Raw genomic sequence first — 17,614 nt, 5'->3', positions numbered from 1 at the left:
CACAGTACTGGAGGCTAGAAGTTCAAAGCATCATTAGGGTTGGTTCCTAACCAGGAAGAGGAAGTGTCTGTTCATGCCTCTCGAGATGCTAGCTTCTAGTGGTTCCCTGACAATCTTGGTGTTTCTTGGCTTGTAGAAGCATCACCCCCATCTCTGCCTTTATCTTCACATGGCATTCTCTTCATGTATCTGTGTTCAAGCTTCCCCATTTTATGAGGACACCAGTTTCACTGGATTGAATAACCCAAATGACCTCACCCAAATGACCTCATCTTCACTAATTACATCAGCAGTGATCTTATTTCCAAATAAGGTTCCACTCTGGAGTATTTGGGGCTTAGGAATTCAACATATGAGTTTAGGGGGAGGAGAAAATTTAATCCATAGTATCTTCCCATTTATGGAACCCAAACAGAAGCCAAAGCCCAAGGGAATCCATTGTATAGGCCATACAAATCAGCTTCACAAGGCACAGGGCATGGTAGAGACGGACGGAAGAGTAGGTCTGAGTGGGACAAATGGATGACATCCACTATACTCATTTTCCATAATTCCTTCCCCTAGCCATGGTCAAGGCTCTGACTCTAATCCTAGGGCCTCAAGGCTAGGATTGAGATCCAAGCCACCAAACTTCTCACTTTTACACCCACTCAGCCATCATGTCCTGACTACATTGACTTCCTAGGGTCCATCTCCTCCATCTTCACTGAGCTATTGCTACAGCCTTCTAACTAATATCTTTGCCTCCAGTATCTCTCCTTAAACTCAGCCTGTATGCTGCCACCAGATTGATTTTCCTATTTATCCCACTCCATACCCCTAAATCTTTAGCCTCACTCTTCAGAACTTGGTCTCTTCTTTGTCTAGTGTTTTCCTACGTTAGGATTAAAGTGTTAACATAATGCCAAGCACATAGTAAATACTCAATGTTTATTGAACTATTTTTATTATCATCCCAACTGGGCTGTTCCACCGCCTAGATGTCACCTATATTTTATTCTTTCCATGTCCTTTGCTTTCCTAGACTCAAATCCTTCAGGTGTGAGTTTTTCCATCTAACCAGCTCCTTGGCCTCTAATTATCCTTCTCTAAAGCCTTGTTCTCCTTCCCTCCAGTGTAAGAGGAAGTGATCTTTCTTTCCTAGACTGGAAAGCTCCCTGTGTTTTCTATCCCATTTCTTCCTGGGTAAGGTAATCCAAGCACCTTGTTCTCTCAGCTGGCCTTTTCCCGGCTTCTTTCATTTCCCGTGGCTCTTTTGCCTTCACCTTCAAACATGCATCAGCCTCTTGGTATTGGTTCCCTCAAGTTCCCATGCACTGCCCTTTTCCCAATCCCAAATTTCTCACGCAAGTATCCCATGCTTGCTGCCTCTACACTCTTCCCATCCCCAGCCTTCTTTTCTACAGTCCCTTCCCCAAGCACGCACTCTTCTGATCCAGCTCTCTCCAAGGTCACTGATGATTTATTTGTCAGTGGCCAAATCTGACCTTTTCTGTCATCAGTCTTCTTGACCATTTTGCATATCTTAGAAGTCCTCCCTCTTCAAGGTCCATGTCAGGATAATCTCCACTGGCTTCTTTCATTTCTTTATTTTAAAATCTATGAATTCCCTGAGGTTGTCCCCATATTTATACTCTATCCTTCTTTTCCTCTACAGTTACCCTTACTCCAGAAGCTTACTGGCCATGTCCTGTGTTCAGACATGTTTTGCTTGGTTCCTCTCTACACAGAAACTCACTGATTCCACGATACCTAGCTGATAAAGTCCAAACTCCTTAGCTTAACATTTAAGGCCTTGACCAGCCTGACTCTAAAAAACCTCTTCTATGTTCTCTGAGGTTCAGGGTCCCCCTGTTGCTAACTCCAGGTCACCCAGGTAATTGGAAATTTAAAAAAAAAAAACACACATGAATACTTAAAAATCAAAAATAATAACAACATTAAGTTTGGGCTAAGAGCCCTAGATTTTTCTCTGTCATCATCAGAGTTGATCTAAGGTAATGATTGAAAACATGATTTTTCCAGCCTCTCTCTGGGACAGTATAGCATATGGTTACATGTGCAGGTATAAGCCAGATAGTTTGGCTCCGCTATTTATTTGGCTGTATGCCTTCAGGCAAGCTTCTAACCTTTTTCTGACCCAGTTTCTTTTTCTATAAAAAGGGAATGGAGTATCTTCTGGGATTAAGGATTAAAGTCAATAATGTATGTAAACTGTTTAAACACAGTAGTTAGTAGATGGCCAATAAATGGTTATTATCTTTATTATTGCTGCTTCACCTCTGAGCATATTCACACAATTCATTCAAGTCCTTATTAGAGCACTGGATTGAATGGGAGTCAGACCTGGCTTCCCACCAACTGTGTGGTCTCTGGCAAATCCCTTCCCTGGGCCTTGGCTTTTTCATCTGTAAAATATGGGTATGTTGCCAGGATGGGGAGGATGCACCACACACAGATTAGACTAGTGGATCTACAAAATTCCTGACGCCTCTAAAGCCCCATGGAGATAAGTCACAATGTCTCTCCAAAGGGAGTCCAATCTTATCTCCAGACAGGCAGGTCTGAGTCCTGATCTTTTTTCTTGACCTTAAGGAATTCATCCCTTTTCCAGCCTCATTTTCCCTGTTTGTAAAACAACAACAAAACAATTTTTAAGAACAAACACACGTGGGGCACTTGGGTCGCTCAGACGATTAAACGTCTGCCTTCGGCTCGGGTCATGATCCCAGGGTCCTGGGATGGAGCCCTACCTCAGGCTCTTAGCAGGGAGCCTGCTTCTCCCTTGCCTGCTCAGCCTGCCGCTCCCCCTGCTTGTGCTCTTGCTCTCTCTCTCTGTCAAATAAATAAAATCTTAAAAAAAAAAAAAAAAAAAAAAACCACACGTGCTACTTCCTTCCTCACAGCATTCCTACAGGCACCAAGCTAACTAGCTCTGGCCTTCTTTCTGTGCCTAAGCTTCTCAACTCCTTCCCCACCCCTGCCCACCTGCCGCCTTTCCCTTTTCTGAACGCCTCAAGTGCTTTAGGTCACTCCACCAAGATCTGCATTTCTATATCACCAATACAATCCACGTGCAGTTTTTAAAAAATGTTTTAAATATGTATTTTTGAAGTATAGTGTTATTTTAGTTTCAGGTATACAACATAGTGATTCAACAATTATATGTATTACTCAATGTTCACCATGATAAGTGTAGTCACCATCTGTCACCATACATTATTACAATATTATTGACTATATTCCCTATGGTGTGCTTTTCATCTGTGACTATTTTATTTTTTTATTTTTTAAAAAAGATTTTATGTATTAACTTAGCACGCGCGCACGCGCGAGCATGAGTGGGGAGTAGGGGCAGAGACAGAGGAAGAGGGAGAAGCAGACTCCCGGCTGAGCAGGGAGCCCGATGCAGGGCTCAATCCCAGGACCCTGACATGACACTTAACCAACTGAGCCACCCAGGCGCCCTCTGTGACTATCTTATAACTAGAAGTTTGCACTTCTTAATCCCCTTCACCTATCTTACCCATCGTCCCACCCACCTTGTCTCTCTGGCAACCATCAGTTTGTTCTCTGTATTTGTTTTTTCTGGGTTTTTTTTTCCATTTGTTTTTTTGGATTCCACTATAAGTGAAATTACACAGTACTTATCTTTCTTTGACTAGTTTCACTTAGCCTAATACCTTCTAGGTCCATCCATGTTGTTGCAAATGCCAAGATCTCATTCTTTTTTATGAGTAATATTCCGTTGTATGTGTGTTTATATGTATCTTCTTTTTTTTTAAGTTTTTATTTTACTTCCAGTTAGGGAACATACAGTATTATATTGGCTTCAGGTGTACAAAAAAGTGATTCAAAAATTCCACACATCACAACAAATGCACTCCTGGCGCACATCACATGCAGTTTTAAGGTAAAGGGCGGATGAGGGGAAGCTGAGGAATGAATGGAAGCGGCTCGGGAATGCAGCGGCAGCGCAGGCCCCGCCCCCAGGCGCGCCCCGCCCCGCCCCTCTCGCTTTCAGACACCCGTTCTCTGGGGACCGGCCTTCACGCTCTCACTCTTCAAATCACGCTCCATGGCTGGATTATCGTGAGATCTGTGACTTGCACCGGAAGACCCGCCTCCTGTGCCGTAAAAGGCCAATGGGCGAAGGCGACGGTTGCGACGGTTGGGTTTTGAAGGAGCCAATGAGTGCTCGGAGCGGAGAGTTTAAGAAGCGTAGGTAGGCAGTGCTGAAGTCGGTCTGGGATTGGAACCTGCTGGGGGCTGAAGGTGAGGGGCGGTCGGGGGTCCTGGGTCGGGCGGGGCTGCGGCCAGGGTGGCCCTGAGTGAGTGGCCGGCCGTCCCAGATCGAGCACGGTCGCCTTTTCCTCCAGGACTCGGCGGGCACCCTCTCCAAGGACCCCTCCCTCTGCAGACGCTGCCATGGCGCAGTTCGTGTTCGAGAGTGACCTGCACTCGCTGCTGCAGCTGGACGCACCTATCCCCAATGCACCTCCCGCGCGCTGGCAGCGCAAAGCTAAGGAAGCCGCGGGGCCGGCTCCCTCACCCATGCGGGCAGCCAACCGATCCCACAGCGCCGGCAGGACCCCAGGCCGAACTCCCGGTCAGTGGGGTGCGGCGGGACATCGGGGAGGGAGAGAGGACGGCTGAGAGCGGCCTTCATGCCTCTTCCCCCGGGAGCCTGGTCAGACTCTCTGGCTTCCCTCTCCCTGCCCCAGGCAAATCCAGCTCCAAGGCTCAGACCACTCCCAGCAAACCTGGAGGTGACCGCTATATCCCCCATCGCAGTGCTTCCCAGATGGAAGTGGCCAGTTTCCTCCTGAGCAAGGAAAACCAGCCTGAAGATAGCCAGACGCCCACCAAGAAGGTATGTGTCCCAGAGGGGCTTAAGCCACAAGGCCCGCCTGTGTAATCTGGATCATGCCATCCTGCCTCACCCTCGCCCTTTGTGCCAGGAACATCAGAAAGCCTGGGCTTTGAACCTGAACGGTTTTGATGTGGAGGAAGCCAAGATCCTTCGGCTCAGTGGAAAACCACAAAATGCCCCGGAGGGTAAGACCCAAAGTTCTTGGTTCCTGGAGGGAGGTGTCAGCCCATCCCTACAGTTGAGAGGAGATGCCTGTCTGCTCTTCCCACCTAAGAGAGGGAAGGAGAGGTGTTCACCTGACCTTTAGGCTAGGGCCACAGGGAAGAGTCCGTTGTCCCAGTGTGTGGGCCCACTCCGTTGCCACAGGTTACCAGAACAGACTGAAAGTGCTTTACAGCCAGAAGGCCACGCCTGGCTCCAGCCGGAAGACCTGCCGTTACATTCCTTCCCTGCCAGACCGAATCCTGGACGCCCCTGAAATCCGGAATGACTACTGTGAGTGCAGCCTCCTCTTTGCCCATCGGATGGAGGAAGAGGGCCTGGGGAGCAGGCGAACAAGCTCATGTTCTTCCCTCTCCCTGCTCTGGCAGACCTGAACCTTGTGGACTGGAGCGCTGGGAATGTACTGGCTGTGGCGTTGGACAGCAGCGTGTACTTGTGGAGTGCTAGCTCTGGGGACATCTTGCAGCTGCTGCAAATGGAGCAGCCTGGGGACTATATATCCTCTGTGGCCTGGATCAAAGAGGGCAACTACCTGGCTGTGGGCACCAGCAGTGCGGAGGTGCAGGTGAGACTTGTCCCTGTGCTCCAGTTCTGCGGCGCCCACACCCAGGGGGCTTGTCGGGCGGGAGGGTGTTCGTGGCAAGTCACAGTCTGATCCTAGCGGCCTTCTCTCTAGCTATGGGATGTGCAGCAGCAGAAGCGGCTTCGAAACATGACCAGTCATTCTGCCCGGGTGAGCTCCCTGTGCTGGAATAGCTACATCGTGTCCAGGTTTGTGGTTTTAGCTGGTCTGTGGTTTTTGCCAGTTGTCCCCAGAGGTGTACACCTCTGAACTGAAGCAACTCCGTGCTGCTGGCCGAGTTTGGTGGCACTGACACTGAACCTCATTCCCTTCCCTCCTGCAGTGGCTCACGTTCTGGCCACATCCACCACCATGATGTTCGGGTGGCGGAACACCATGTGGCCACACTGAGCGGCCACAGCCAGGAGGTGTGTGGACTGCGCTGGGCCCCAGATGGACGACATTTGGCCAGCGGTGGCAACGATAACTTGGTCAACGTGTGGCCTAGTGCTCCTGGAGAGGGTGGCTGGGTTCCCCTGCAGACATTCACCCAGCATCAAGGGGCTGTCAAGGTGAGAGTAGGGCTGGGTTGGGGCCTCTGCAGACCCTCACCCAGAACCTGGGGACTGTTAAGGGGAGACGGGATGGTAGGATTGGATGGGACGGGATTACCCTGTGACCCCTGTAGCTCCTTGTCTGGCTCTAGTACCTGCTGACCCCACCTTTATCCTACCTAGGCTGTAGCTTGGTGTCCCTGGCAGTCCAATGTCCTGGCAACAGGAGGGGGCACCAGCGACCGACACATTCGAATCTGGAATGTCTGCTCTGGGGCCTGTCTGAGTGCTGTGGATGCTCAATCCCAGGTAGTCTTTTACCTGTTCCAGCCTCTCCCTCCCGGAAGTATTCTTACTCTGTATAGTCTTCCTTGGGCAACTATCCCCTCCAGTGGCTTCACCAACTCTCTGCCCTGATGATTTCCAAAATTCTAACTCAGCTCTCGTTCAAGAGGTCCAGACCACACTAATGTCTGTGGCTCAACTCCAACCTCATGCCCTATAGGCGGCAACACCCTAATATGTCCTAAATTACATTTGTCACTTCTTGTCTCCCTGAAATGTGTTCTTTCTCCTCTTATATTGTTTGAGTGGGACAGAACTTTATTCAGAAATCTGCCAGACTTCCTAGAATCTTTCATCCTCCTCAGCTAGTCCCCAAAACACATCATTTTTACCTCAGTATCATTGACATGTGTCCCCTCCCCTTACGGCCATGCTTCTTCTCAGTGGAGGCCCATTGCCCTGGTCCCTCAGCATTCTCATCTCCTCCAGTCTGTCCTCTGCACTGGATCTGGGTTGTCTGTTACTGTCCTAAAACCCTGCAGTAGCTCCCTGGCACCTACAGCACTCAATCCACATTGGGTAGAATGACATTTGAGGCCCTTGCTGGGGGGTCTCCCTGCACCTACTCCAGCTTTCCCTCCTTCCACCCTCATCTCCCCCATGCAGTCTTCATTCTATTCTAAACTTGGGCTCTGGAGCCAGAGTTCAAATTCTGGCTTTGCCACCTATTAAATTTGCATGTGATCTTAGGCAACTTGCTGAAATTCCTTCTGCTTGATTCCTTACCTGTTAAAATGGATAATAATTCTCTCAAAAAGCTTTTATAAGAACTGTGATGATTCAAGTCTGAGTCTGGCACCTGGCAGGGTGCCTAACACTCAAATGGACTTAGTTCTCATTTGAGTAGTGTTGGCTCTATGTTGTGCCCACATCCCAACCCCTCTCCACAGGTGTGCTCCATCCTCTGGTCTCCCCACTACAAGGAGCTCATCTCAGGCCATGGCTTTGCCCAGAACCAGTTGGTTATTTGGAAGTACCCAACCATGGCCAAGGTGGCTGAGCTTAAAGGTAGGTGCTTACCAGGTATTTACCCCAAAGATAGAAATGTAGTGATCCAAAGGGGCACCTGCACCCCAATGTTTATAGCAGCAATGTCCACAATAGCCAAACTATGGAAAGAGCCAAGATGTCCATCGACAGATGAATGGGGTAAAGAAGATGTGGTATATATACAATGGAATACTACTCACCCATCAAAAAAAATGAAACCTTGCCCTTTGCAATGACGTGGATGGAACTAGAGGGTATTATGCTAAGTGAAATAAGTCAATCAGAGAAGGACAATTATATGATCTCACTCAGGTGGAATTTAAGAAACAAAACAGGATCATAGGGGAAGAGAGGAAGAAATAAAACAAGACGAAACCAGAGAGGGAGACAAACCATAGAGACTCTTAATGACAGGAAACAAACTGGAGGGTAGCTGGAGGGGAGGGAGGTGGGGGGATGGGGTAACTCGGTGATAAGCATTAAGGAGGGCACGTGATGTAATGAGCACTGGGTGTTATATGCAACTGATGAATCTAAACTCTACCTCTGAAACTGAAAAAAAAAAAGGAAAACCCATGAGGGGAACAGGTTTGAAATGAATGGTGATGAGTTTCCTTTTGAACACGTGAAGTTTGAACTGCCTCTGAGATACTAAGCTGGGACGTCAGTCAAGCAGTCTTATAGAAGACTGATGAGCCACTGACCTCTACCTCTGAAACTAATACACTATATGTTAATTGAATTTAAATTTAAAAAATGGTTCAACATTTAAAAAAGGTAGGTGCTAAGTGATCAAAGCCAGACACAAAAGGCAGGCCACATACTGTATATGACTGTTTACATGAAGTGTCCAAAAGAGGGAAATGCAAAGAGATAAAATAGATTGATGGTTGCTAGGGGCTGGGGGGAGAAGGTGATGAGGAGAGACTTTCTTTATGGAGCGATGAAATGTTCTGGAATTATTGTTGTGATGGTTGCACAACTTTGTGAATATACTAAAAACCAATGAATTGTATATTTTAAAAGGATGAATTCTATTATCTCAGAAGTGTTATAAAAAACAAAAAAGGTAGGTGGCCCTCAATATTGGGAGGCTGGAGGTGTCTGCATTCATATGCACTGCTCTCCCTTCTCACGCCTCAGGTCACACTGCCCGGGTCCTAAGTCTGACCATGAGCCCAGATGGGGCCACCGTGGCCTCAGCAGCAGCAGATGAGACCCTGCGGCTATGGCGCTGCTTTGAGCTGGACCCTGCGCGGCGGCGGGAGCGGGAGAAGGCCAGTGCAGCCAAGAGCAGCCTCATCCACCAAGGCATCCGTTAAGGACCAACTCATCACCTCAGTTGTTTTCGGGGTTTTTTTATTTTTCTAATAAAGTCATGTCTCCCTCTCTTCTCCTTGCATGACCTCTGTCCCAGCAGCCTTACCAGAGGCTCCTCTCTACTGTCCTCAGCCAGAACCATCCCTCCTGTTTGCAGACAGGGCTAGCACTTCTTCCATTCACACATGTAACACACAGCCTTGGTGGTTTCCTCTGTCACTTTTAATGAAGACCTAAGTGAGTGAGCAGCCTCCACAGGCTGTATTCCCAGGACCCCCCCCTCCCCCCGACCTTTGGCCAAGAAGCTTCTGCTTCAGTGTGGGGTAGAGAAGGAGGGATCACAGGTCCGCAGTGACAGATTATTGCTGACCTCCAGTGTGAGGAAAAAGGCCACAAGACCCTGGTGGGGGCCAGTCCTGAGTGCTCCTCTCCCAAGTTTAAGGCAGGGAGGGGGAAATAAGTGTCCAGCCCTTTCAGCCCCCAGCTCTGGAGTGGCAGAGGGCAATGAGGCCATGTCCTTGGAGCTGGCCAGGAGAAGTGGGTGAGGAACGGAAGCTGTGGTCCCTGTGTACCAGCTGTGGGGAGGGGAGGGCCGATCCCCTGCTCAGTCCTGACCACTTAAGCCCTGGTCACAGGTCACCGGTGTAGGTGGGGAGAAGTCAGATGCTGCCCAAGGCGCAGTCCTGAGGCACTTAGGTGGGCACCTAGCTAGGCCACATTTCTCATTTGGCCTTGACTTTGGCAGTACCTGGAGCTCCATTTTGCTGAAGTACACGGGGCAGCCGCTTGCCTTTGGTGTAAGAGTGATACCAGAAATTGGAGAAAAGCATGAAGAAGATGGTGCCGTACATCCAGATGAGGTGGATGATGAGTGGGTACTGGTAGTTACAGCTAGGCATGAAGTAGTATTGAGAGATGTGCAGCGAGACCAGGACGAACTGGATCTAGAATAGAAAAAGGCAAGGGTCAGGAACAGTGAGAGGCGGTAGAGAAAGACGGCATGTTGAATGCGGAGGCATGGGGTCAAAGGTGACACAGGTTGAATAAAGGTAGGATCCAGACCAGGAAAGAAGGTTGGGGGGATGGTTATGGGCCAGGCCCCTCACCAGCTGGATGGCTGTCATGTGCTTTTTCCACCACAGGTAGGGCTGAGCCACCGGGCCGAGGGCGGACAGCCCATAGTACAGGTACATGATGACATGCACAGAAGAGTTGATCATGGCGTGGAAAGAGCCCATTCCTCCTGTCAGGGGACAATGAACCAGGTCAGGAAGAGTCGAGCTGCTGGTCCTCAGTGCCTGCCCCTCTTCCCCCCAGTGGCCTTCACCACTCACCCGGGGCAATTTTTACCCCCCACCACCAGCTCCAGGGAAGCACCGAGTGGTGGAAGACATGTAGGAAGGTCACCTGTCCATCTTTTTTCCGGAGAATGAAGATCACCTGAGAAGAGTGGGGGAAATGGGTTTCAGAGCCAGGGCCTCTCCTTTCTCCCCCCGGGGCCTCAGAAATCTATAACCACTCACCGTGTCCATCAGCTCGATGAACTTGGAGAAGAGGAAGAGCCAGGCCACTCGAACCATCTGCAAGAAGCCAGGCAGACTTAGGACCCCCATTCTACTCCCAAAAACTTCCCTGAATTGGCCCATAAGCCCAGGGCACAGCCAAACTGCTATCCCCAAGGTGCTTATAACCTAGCTGCCCGCCCACGCCCCCCCCCCCCCGCTCCGCCCCCACTTACCCTTAGTGCCTCTGGGCTGTTGGAATAGTCCACAGGATCACAGCGCCAGGTGTAGGTACTCAACCAGCCAGACATCAAGAACTAAGAAGGGGTGTGGATTAGACCACCAGGGATCCACCCTGCCCAATCCCTCCTGCTATCTAGCTGAAGAAATGGATCTGAGCCTCTCTGGAAAAGAGATGCCATGCTCTGACCCCAAGGCCTGCCCCTTATCCTGCCAGCAGGATTTAAAACCTAGGTATCCCAGAGGCCCACCTCATAGACAATGTAGAGGGAGAGCGCCACCAGTGAGAAGTTGTAGACAATCATGAAGCCCCGGAGCTGGAAGGGCTTCCGATTGGCCATGATGCGAGGCCCAAGTGAGAGAACGAAGTATATGTAGGTCAGGAGGATGGAGGTCATTAGCAGGGGGGACCCCATCAGAGGGTAGCCCTGGATCCGAGGATCTGTGGATAAGGGTCAAGGAGTCAGAAAGAGTCACAGGGTCCAAAGGGTCCCCACCAGGTGTACAGGCATGGGGTCGGGTCACAGAGGGTCAAGGGGTTCGCAAGGACTCTCCAGTAAGAGACAGCCCTAGATCCAGGGATCCTGGGGCAGGAGGGAGGACAGCATCTTACCTGCATACTTCATCATCTCCTGGTACAAGTTCACAACCGCCTCCATCCTGGCTAAAGATTCTGGGGAGGGATGGGGGGTGGGTGTCAGGGCCAGCTGTGCCCCCATTCCACCCCTGACCCACAGACAGGACACAGACCAGATGAGACAACTCCCGACACCTCCTTACAGAAAGGACAGAGGAGGGAGGGGAAGGAATTGCCGGGACCGGAGGTAGGAGGCACGGCTTCCCGTGCAGCCTGCCTGCCTGCTGGGAAGAGCTGTGCCGCCCGCCTCTCCACACCTCACTCGCCTCGCTCACTCCCTGCTCCGCCACCGAGATTCTTACCACCCGCCCTCACCTCCCCTCTTCCTCCACAGGGGAACTCTCCATTTCCGGTCTCTCTCCGGAGAATCTTACCTCTCCTCTCCAGAATGACTGCCTCTCCCTTCCCCACCAGTCTCCCGCCTCTCCATCCGGGAGATGGTCCTTTTTCTCCCCAGGGATCCTCCCCTTCAACCGCTCCGGTCCACCTTCGGGATGCTCGCCCCCACAACCCCCCCACCCCTGCCCCTTTCTCCTCTCCTCTGCCCTCCCGGGCTCTCACCTCCAGAGACTCTCTCCGCTCCCCGCTCCCCTCCTCTCCGGCACTCCCCTCCTTCCCTTCCGCTCCCAATCCTGGCTCCAGGAGACTCCTGCCCCGGCGGCTCCACCTGTCCGACTAGATCTGGTAGCGCCCCGCCCTCCACCCGCCCCCGCTGCACTGCGGCATGGGGTGGAGGGTGGGTCCAGGCCACAGGTCAGGGCCTGGAGGAGCAAGACCCACCAGGATTGAGAAAGCCAAGAGTAAAGTATGGGACTCACCGCCCACCCACCCTGGATAGCCTGATGAGCTAAGGCTCTAGCTTAGTTTTGAGCCAGAAACCTCGCAGGGCTCCAGCCCAGGCCTAGCCTTGGCCCAAAGAGAATTGTTGAAAACCCACACCCAGCATCCTCTCCTAAGCTAGCCACAAATTCTCAGTTTGTCCTGCTTCAGAATGGGTACAATCACCCTTCTCTCCCTGGGAGGGGCAGCAAGGCCAGTGGCATGTGAGGAGGTGGGTGAGTGGGGGAGGTCTCAGGAATCTTCCCCTCCCTTAGGGAGGGTCCTAATGAGCCAGGCCCTCTCCCCCTCAGAACCTGAAGGAATGTCGGGGGAGGGCGCACTGGGACACAAACGCCTCAGCCCAGACCCAGGAGAGCCTGGGATGCCAAGGCTGTCCCAGAGAGGCAAGGCATTCCCCAACCGGCCAGGGTAGCAGATGCTCTGCGAGCTGCCTGCATTCTAGTCTGCCAGGTCCCCTCTGTCCAGGGAACAAGCCGTGCAGGCACTAAGTGAAGAATATCCACCTTCTGACATCTCCACGAGGCCATCCGCGTGCCCCTCACACACTCTGCTGGGCACACATCCCACAGATGCTCTCACAGCCTCCATGGGGACCCCCAACTGCCCCCACTATGGTCAGGCCCCAAGTCCTCCCTCTCGCACAGCTCTCCCCGGCACCAATGACAGGCCGACCCAGGGCTGGCACACCTATGTACACGCAGGGCCCACACACCTCCTGCTGGCATTCACCACCCCCTCTGACACACCACCCAAACAGCCTCCATGGACTCCGACATGCAGAGTTTCTGATACTCAGACCCACTCCTAACTCCATTCACACTGGCAACACACCCAAAACACTCACACGGCCGCCTTCCCTGGTCCTGCACTACCACGTTCAAATGCTCATGCTCACACCCCCAGGCCCACACGCAGCTTTACTCACACGTATGTGAGTCACAGATAAATGTGGTCACAGACATAAACTCAGACATCCCACTTAGAGATGAATAAACATAAAGTCACCCTCACCACATGCAGACACACCTGCCTTCGGTCTTGCACACAGATCTCTTTCATGGACGACAATCATCATTCATTCATTCACAATCAGATCTCGTTGGCTGCCTCTTCTGTGGCGGGGCCTACTGGCAGAGGCCTGTGCTCACACACAGTTCCTCCCTGACCCATGTGAGCCTGCCAGCTGGTTATCTCTCCCGCTCTCGCAACCACCACCTCAAGTTCACCCCCCGCCCCCCAACAAACACTCATGCCCCCTGGAGGTCAGGAGTGGCTCGAGGCTCTGGAGAGGACCTCTCCCCCTGCTTGAGGAGCACTGGGTGTGTCCCTGGTAGGGGAACTCAGGCGGGTGCTTCCTTCCTTTAAGATGGATGGAAGGGAAAAGAAGACAGGCAAAGGAGGGGGGAGGGGAAGGGAAAAGAGAAGAACTGGGAGCAAAGGAGAGGGAGAGGAAGAGCCTAGAGGGACAAGACCGGGAGGTGGTGGAAGAAAGCCTAGGTTTAAGCAAATAGGGGCCGGGATCGGAGGGAGGCTGCCGGCCAGGCCCGGCCCCAGAGAGCTGGGACCTCCCACCCACGGTCCCGGGAACAGCCTCGCCCACAGGCTGGGCAGGGCAGGGCAGGGCCAAGCGGGCAGGGTGCCCGGGCACGTGGACAGCCCGCCCGTGGAAGGTCCAGACTCACCAGTGGGGGGCCAGGCGGGCAGCAGTGAAGGGCTCAGAGGGAGCAGGGCCAGAGAGAAGTCCCCAGGGCCAGCCTGCCTGCCACTTCCTCATCTGCTGGGCCGACTTTCTGTCACCAGAGGGGGACGGGGCGGGCCGGGCGGGGGGCGCCTGCTGATTGGCCCCGACTCGGCTCGGCCCGAGGGGCGGGCGCAGGGGCGGGCCGCCAGATTCCGGGGCAGGAAGCACGCCCAGCCGGGACTCCCCACCCCTTCCCTCGGCAACGCGCCGCCGGCTCCGTCGGGTCGCCCTGGGCCGGCCCTGGCTCGCCGGAGGTGCACCTGGCTTCTTCCTGACACTCAGCCTCATTCTGGGACCTCCAGTGACTGTCCACCAACGCGACCAACACATCTTCTGTCCGTCGCAGGCCTACCCAGCTTGGGACCCTGCGGAAAGTTCCAGGCCTCAGCAGCCCTTTCCTCCAGAGCTCTCTCTCCAGGGGGTGGAGGGAGGGTTGGGCGGGAGGCAGCACATGTGTGCTAAGGGCTAACCAGGGGTAGCAGAGAGGTCTCAGCCGGAGGGAGCAGCTGGGCAAGGAAGCCTTCTCGAACAGCCCATAAATTTGGCTGAGCCCTAGCATTAGGAACTGCTTAGAGGACTTCACAGTGGGAGAATACAGTGGCCTGGGGCAGGAACAGTGAATCACTGGCTAAACTGGCCTTGAAGGTATTGAAAGGAAAAGAAAGGGAAGTGAGGCCAACTGTGGCTGAATCTAGTAGGACGTGAAGGCCAACCCGGGCAGTTTGGTTTTATTCTGGAAGCAGCAGAGAAAGAGTGAAGATTCCCGAGGCTACATACAGTCAGGCTTGTATGATCACATACTTACTGAGCTCCTACCATGTGCAATAGTGTGGTAAGTGCTAGTGACAACAGGGGTGAAGGAGGCAGATGCTGCTGTCCCGGCCCGGGGTTTACGGGCTAGCAGAGTCACGTCACTCTGGCAGCCAGGGCAATGAGCTTATTGAGGCAGACCAGGTGAGAGCTAACAGCCTGACCTAAGCAGCTTTGGAAACTGATGGGATGTGAGTGACAGACACTGGAGATGTCCCCAAGACAGGTGAACTGACTCTCTATACTTAGCTGTCTATCCAGCTTCCTGCACTCCCCTCCCAGCTCCACACACTCACCCACTAGACTGAACTGGGGTGAGGACTAAGTTTGAGCGGCTCCTGGAGCGGTGCTTTGCATCTCGTGACCCAATAACTGCTTGTTGGATCGGACGGTGTAAATGTGGACAGAAGGGAATTCAGAAGAGACCGTGGTTTGGGAGAAATAATATGCTCATAAATGGTGGGATGCCGTGTAGTTTAGTCTTAGAGGTAAGAGGTCAGAGCCAAACTAGATCTATGATCCAGCCTGTGAGCAGCTACCCTTGAAAGGAAAGAGTATTCAAAAGGCTCAAATTTCTTAGTGTTATAACATTAAGGCCTCCCTGATCTGGCCCTCAGCCTCCCATTCTACCTGTGTTACTCTCCCGTGCTAGGCTTTAACTGCTCCCCAAGGATGTCTGTGTCTTTCACACACTCCCACCCCTCCAAGCCTTGTCCCCTGGCTCAATACAAGGAACACACAGCTCTCCCAGGTAGTAATCCCCTCCTCCGCGCACTGCTCCCCCAATCCTACAGCAGTCCTACAGCGACGCAATTGTCTGCAACCTCCCCCACTCGAAGTTCCTCTCAGCCAGAGGCACGTGGTAGTCGGCTCCGTATCTCTTGCAGCTGGGCCCACTGGCTGGCTCATTTGATCCTTCAGAATGTTTGTGGAGTGAATATTAGAATAAATGAGACTGTGAGAAAGGCAAGAGGGGTCGAAGGACCCAGAGTCAGGCGGGGAGGACGGTGAGGATTCAGAAGGCTTTCTACTTCCCTGGGGGTGGCAGTCTCCCTTGAGTCAGTAGATATTTGTTGAAAGCCTAATGTGTTCCAGGTATACTTTGGTGGCTTTGGGGTCACCCCTGACTCCGTAGGCCTGAGTTTAAATCTTCCAGTGAGTACCTGCGTGACCTTCGGCAAACTGCCGAACCTCTATACAGTGGCAACTGCAGTGCCTCCCCCATCCTCGCGAAGCGTGAAGGAGCTGGGCCACGTGCAGCGCTTAGCCCTGCTTCTGGGCTCAACGTTTCAGACAGGGTGCAGAGCAACCCATACGTCAAGAACATACCACTGCCGAAACCAATATGTCAGTCTTGTGTGTGGACTCATGAGCACCGGTTCGACAGATGCTTCCTCAGCGCTTACCGTGTGCACACGCTGCTCGGAGAGCTCTACTGAGAGGCTGTGCATTCGGTGTCCACCTCGGGACAAATGAGACACGAATAAAGCAGACGACCAGCGAGGATGTGCAGTCACCGAGGTGAAAGGTAGGAGAGGCAGGGAACTTCAGCTACCCACTTATTCACCTGGGCCCCAGCGGTAAATGAGCACAGCCTGCCGTCAGTCAACGCTGACGGACTACATGAGTGAACATGCACCAAGACTCACTTCGCTCAGTTCCTGTCCTAGTCCTGGGCAGAAGCATCTCTGATAAGAGATCACCTGGCCCCACATCCTACCAAACGGCGTCTCCACGGCCCTGGGTTTCCTGCAAAACACTCCAAATCTAGAGGAGGAAACCAATCATAGTTAGCATGCGGCGAGTGTTCCCACAGAGATAATGGCTTATGAAAGCACTGAGGAGGGGCACCCTACCCCAGGGTGGGGGTGAGTTCTTGAAGGCTTCACAGAAAGGACACTAAGCTGAATGTTGAAGGGCACTTTCTAGAAAGCAGGGAAACGCATTCCAGGCAGAGGGAAGCATGGGTGTGAAGGCACAGAAGCAAGAGATGTGGCGGGTTTGGGGAGCTCTAGGTAGTTCGGTGTGGCTCCAGCTCAGAGGGCAGAGAGGTCAGGGCGGGAAACACAGGCAGGAATCAGTTTATACAGAGCCCTGAATGCCATGGTAAGTGTGGATTTTGTTGTGTTTATGTTTTTCAGCCCTGGCTGCACACAATCACCTGGGGAGCTTTTAAAATATCAATGTCTGGCTCTTACCTTCAGATTGATTCTAATGGCTGTTTTTGACGGGAAGAGGCTTGAGCATGTTTATGTGCGGTGTGGAGGGAGACAATGGGATCCAGCATACACACGGAGGGATTAGCCTTTGGCTAAGGAGAACACCTCACAGACTGACATGTACGGAAAAGAAGGGTAAATTTGTCAGGGGACTGGGGGAGGAGGTCATTTGGGGCCTGCAGAGAAGCCAGGTGGAAGGGGCAGGCTGATAAACTGGAGAAACTGAAGGGGTCCAGGAAGGGGTCCAGGAACTCACAGGCTCGATAAGTATGAAAGCCAGGTGTTGGAGAGGGGGGTGCAGGGGAAGAAGCCCCAGTCCAACAGCTAAAATTCCACCTCCTTCATGGAACCTTTCTGACTAACTGGAAGTGAGGTGACTCCCCCCGGGGGGGTCCCACCCTGTCTGACTCACTGCTCACTCACTGCTCTCTTAGGGGCCCTTCTCCATGCTCATTCCCCAGAAGATAAACCACTGATTATTTTCTGCAAGGGTTCAGTCTGAAAACCACCATCCATGTGAACGCAAACAACTCCGTTCCCATGATTATCTGAGGCTTTACATGTTTCAGCAGAAATATTAAAAGGAACTGGGATCAAAGAAGCAGGAATAGCAATGAGAAACAAATGGAAAAAGGCATGCCTGTGTGTGTACGAGCAGGTGGGCGAACAGGTGGAGCAGTGGAGGGGACAGAGCATGGGAGATGTGGGGAGTCGGCTAAAAATGATAGGAACCGAGGGTCTAGGCTAACAGACACCAGG

The 17,614-nt window shown here is 52.4% G+C and overlaps 2 protein-coding genes across 4 annotated transcripts; one reads left to right on the top strand and one right to left on the bottom strand.

The window, feature by feature from the left end:
- The first annotated feature begins 4,202 nt into the window (after window positions 1-4,202).
- Window positions 4,203-8,935, top strand: CDC20 (cell division cycle 20). Its single transcript, XM_035018807.1, has 11 exons — window positions 4,203-4,275; window positions 4,380-4,609; window positions 4,725-4,873; window positions 4,962-5,058; window positions 5,240-5,368; window positions 5,464-5,660; window positions 5,772-5,866; window positions 6,001-6,229; window positions 6,395-6,520; window positions 7,447-7,564; window positions 8,690-8,935. Exons 2-11 carry the CDS (start codon window positions 4,429-4,431, stop codon window positions 8,866-8,868), a joined length of 1,500 nt encoding a protein of 499 aa, XP_034874698.1. The 5' UTR covers window positions 4,203-4,275; window positions 4,380-4,428; the 3' UTR covers window positions 8,869-8,935.
- On the bottom strand, window positions 8,889-17,091 carry ELOVL1 (ELOVL fatty acid elongase 1). Of its 3 annotated transcripts, none has more exons than XM_035018808.1 (8): window positions 13,112-13,726; window positions 11,222-11,281; window positions 10,860-11,050; window positions 10,605-10,685; window positions 10,390-10,446; window positions 10,201-10,306; window positions 9,973-10,109; window positions 8,889-9,810 (listed from the first exon to the last, which is right to left on the bottom strand). In XM_035018808.1, exons 1-8 carry the CDS (start codon window positions 13,158-13,160, stop codon window positions 9,589-9,591), a joined length of 903 nt encoding a protein of 300 aa, XP_034874699.1. In that variant the 5' UTR covers window positions 13,161-13,726; the 3' UTR covers window positions 8,889-9,588. The 3 variants fall into 3 exon arrangements, with proteins under 3 accessions (XP_034874699.1, XP_034874700.1, XP_034874701.1); XM_035018809.1 differs by lacking the exon at window positions 13,112-13,726 and adding an exon at window positions 16,286-17,091 and having other exon boundaries at window positions 9,475-9,810; XM_035018810.1 differs by lacking the exon at window positions 13,112-13,726 and adding an exon at window positions 13,768-13,901 and having other exon boundaries at window positions 9,475-9,810.
- Between the last annotated feature and the right edge of the window lie 523 nt (window positions 17,092-17,614).

Source organism: Mirounga leonina, unplaced genomic scaffold (assembly GCF_011800145.1).
Source record: "Mirounga leonina isolate KUSES-001 unplaced genomic scaffold, KU_Mleo_1.0 Mir_173, whole genome shotgun sequence".
In the NCBI taxonomy this organism is placed as follows: domain Eukaryota; kingdom Metazoa; phylum Chordata; class Mammalia; order Carnivora; family Phocidae; genus Mirounga; species Mirounga leonina.
The sequence above is the reverse complement of the archived record's forward strand: the minus strand, read 5'-3'. Positions and strand labels throughout refer to the sequence as shown.

Bases quoted from the DNA above. Each gene is read 5' to 3' on its own strand.
- ELOVL1 (XM_035018808.1), bottom strand. From the start codon at position 13,160: ATGATGATTGTCGTCCATGAAAGAGATCTGTGTGCAAGACCGAAGGCA. The intron at 10,686-10,859 runs GTGGGCCTCTGG...ACCCCTTCTTAG, and splicing joins CCCTCTACATTGTCTATGAG to TTCTTGATGTCTGGCTGGTT. The intron at 10,307-10,389 runs GTGAGTGGTTAT...CACTCTTCTCAG, and splicing joins TCATCGAGCTGATGGACACG to GTGATCTTCATTCTCCGGAA.
- CDC20 (XM_035018807.1), top strand. From the start codon at position 4,429: ATGGCGCAGTTCGTGTTCGAGAGTGACCTGCACTCGCTGCTGCAGCTG. The intron at 6,230-6,394 runs GTGAGAGTAGGG...TATCCTACCTAG, and splicing joins AGCATCAAGGGGCTGTCAAG to GCTGTAGCTTGGTGTCCCTG. The intron at 6,521-7,446 runs GTAGTCTTTTAC...CCCTCTCCACAG, and splicing joins CTGTGGATGCTCAATCCCAG to GTGTGCTCCATCCTCTGGTC.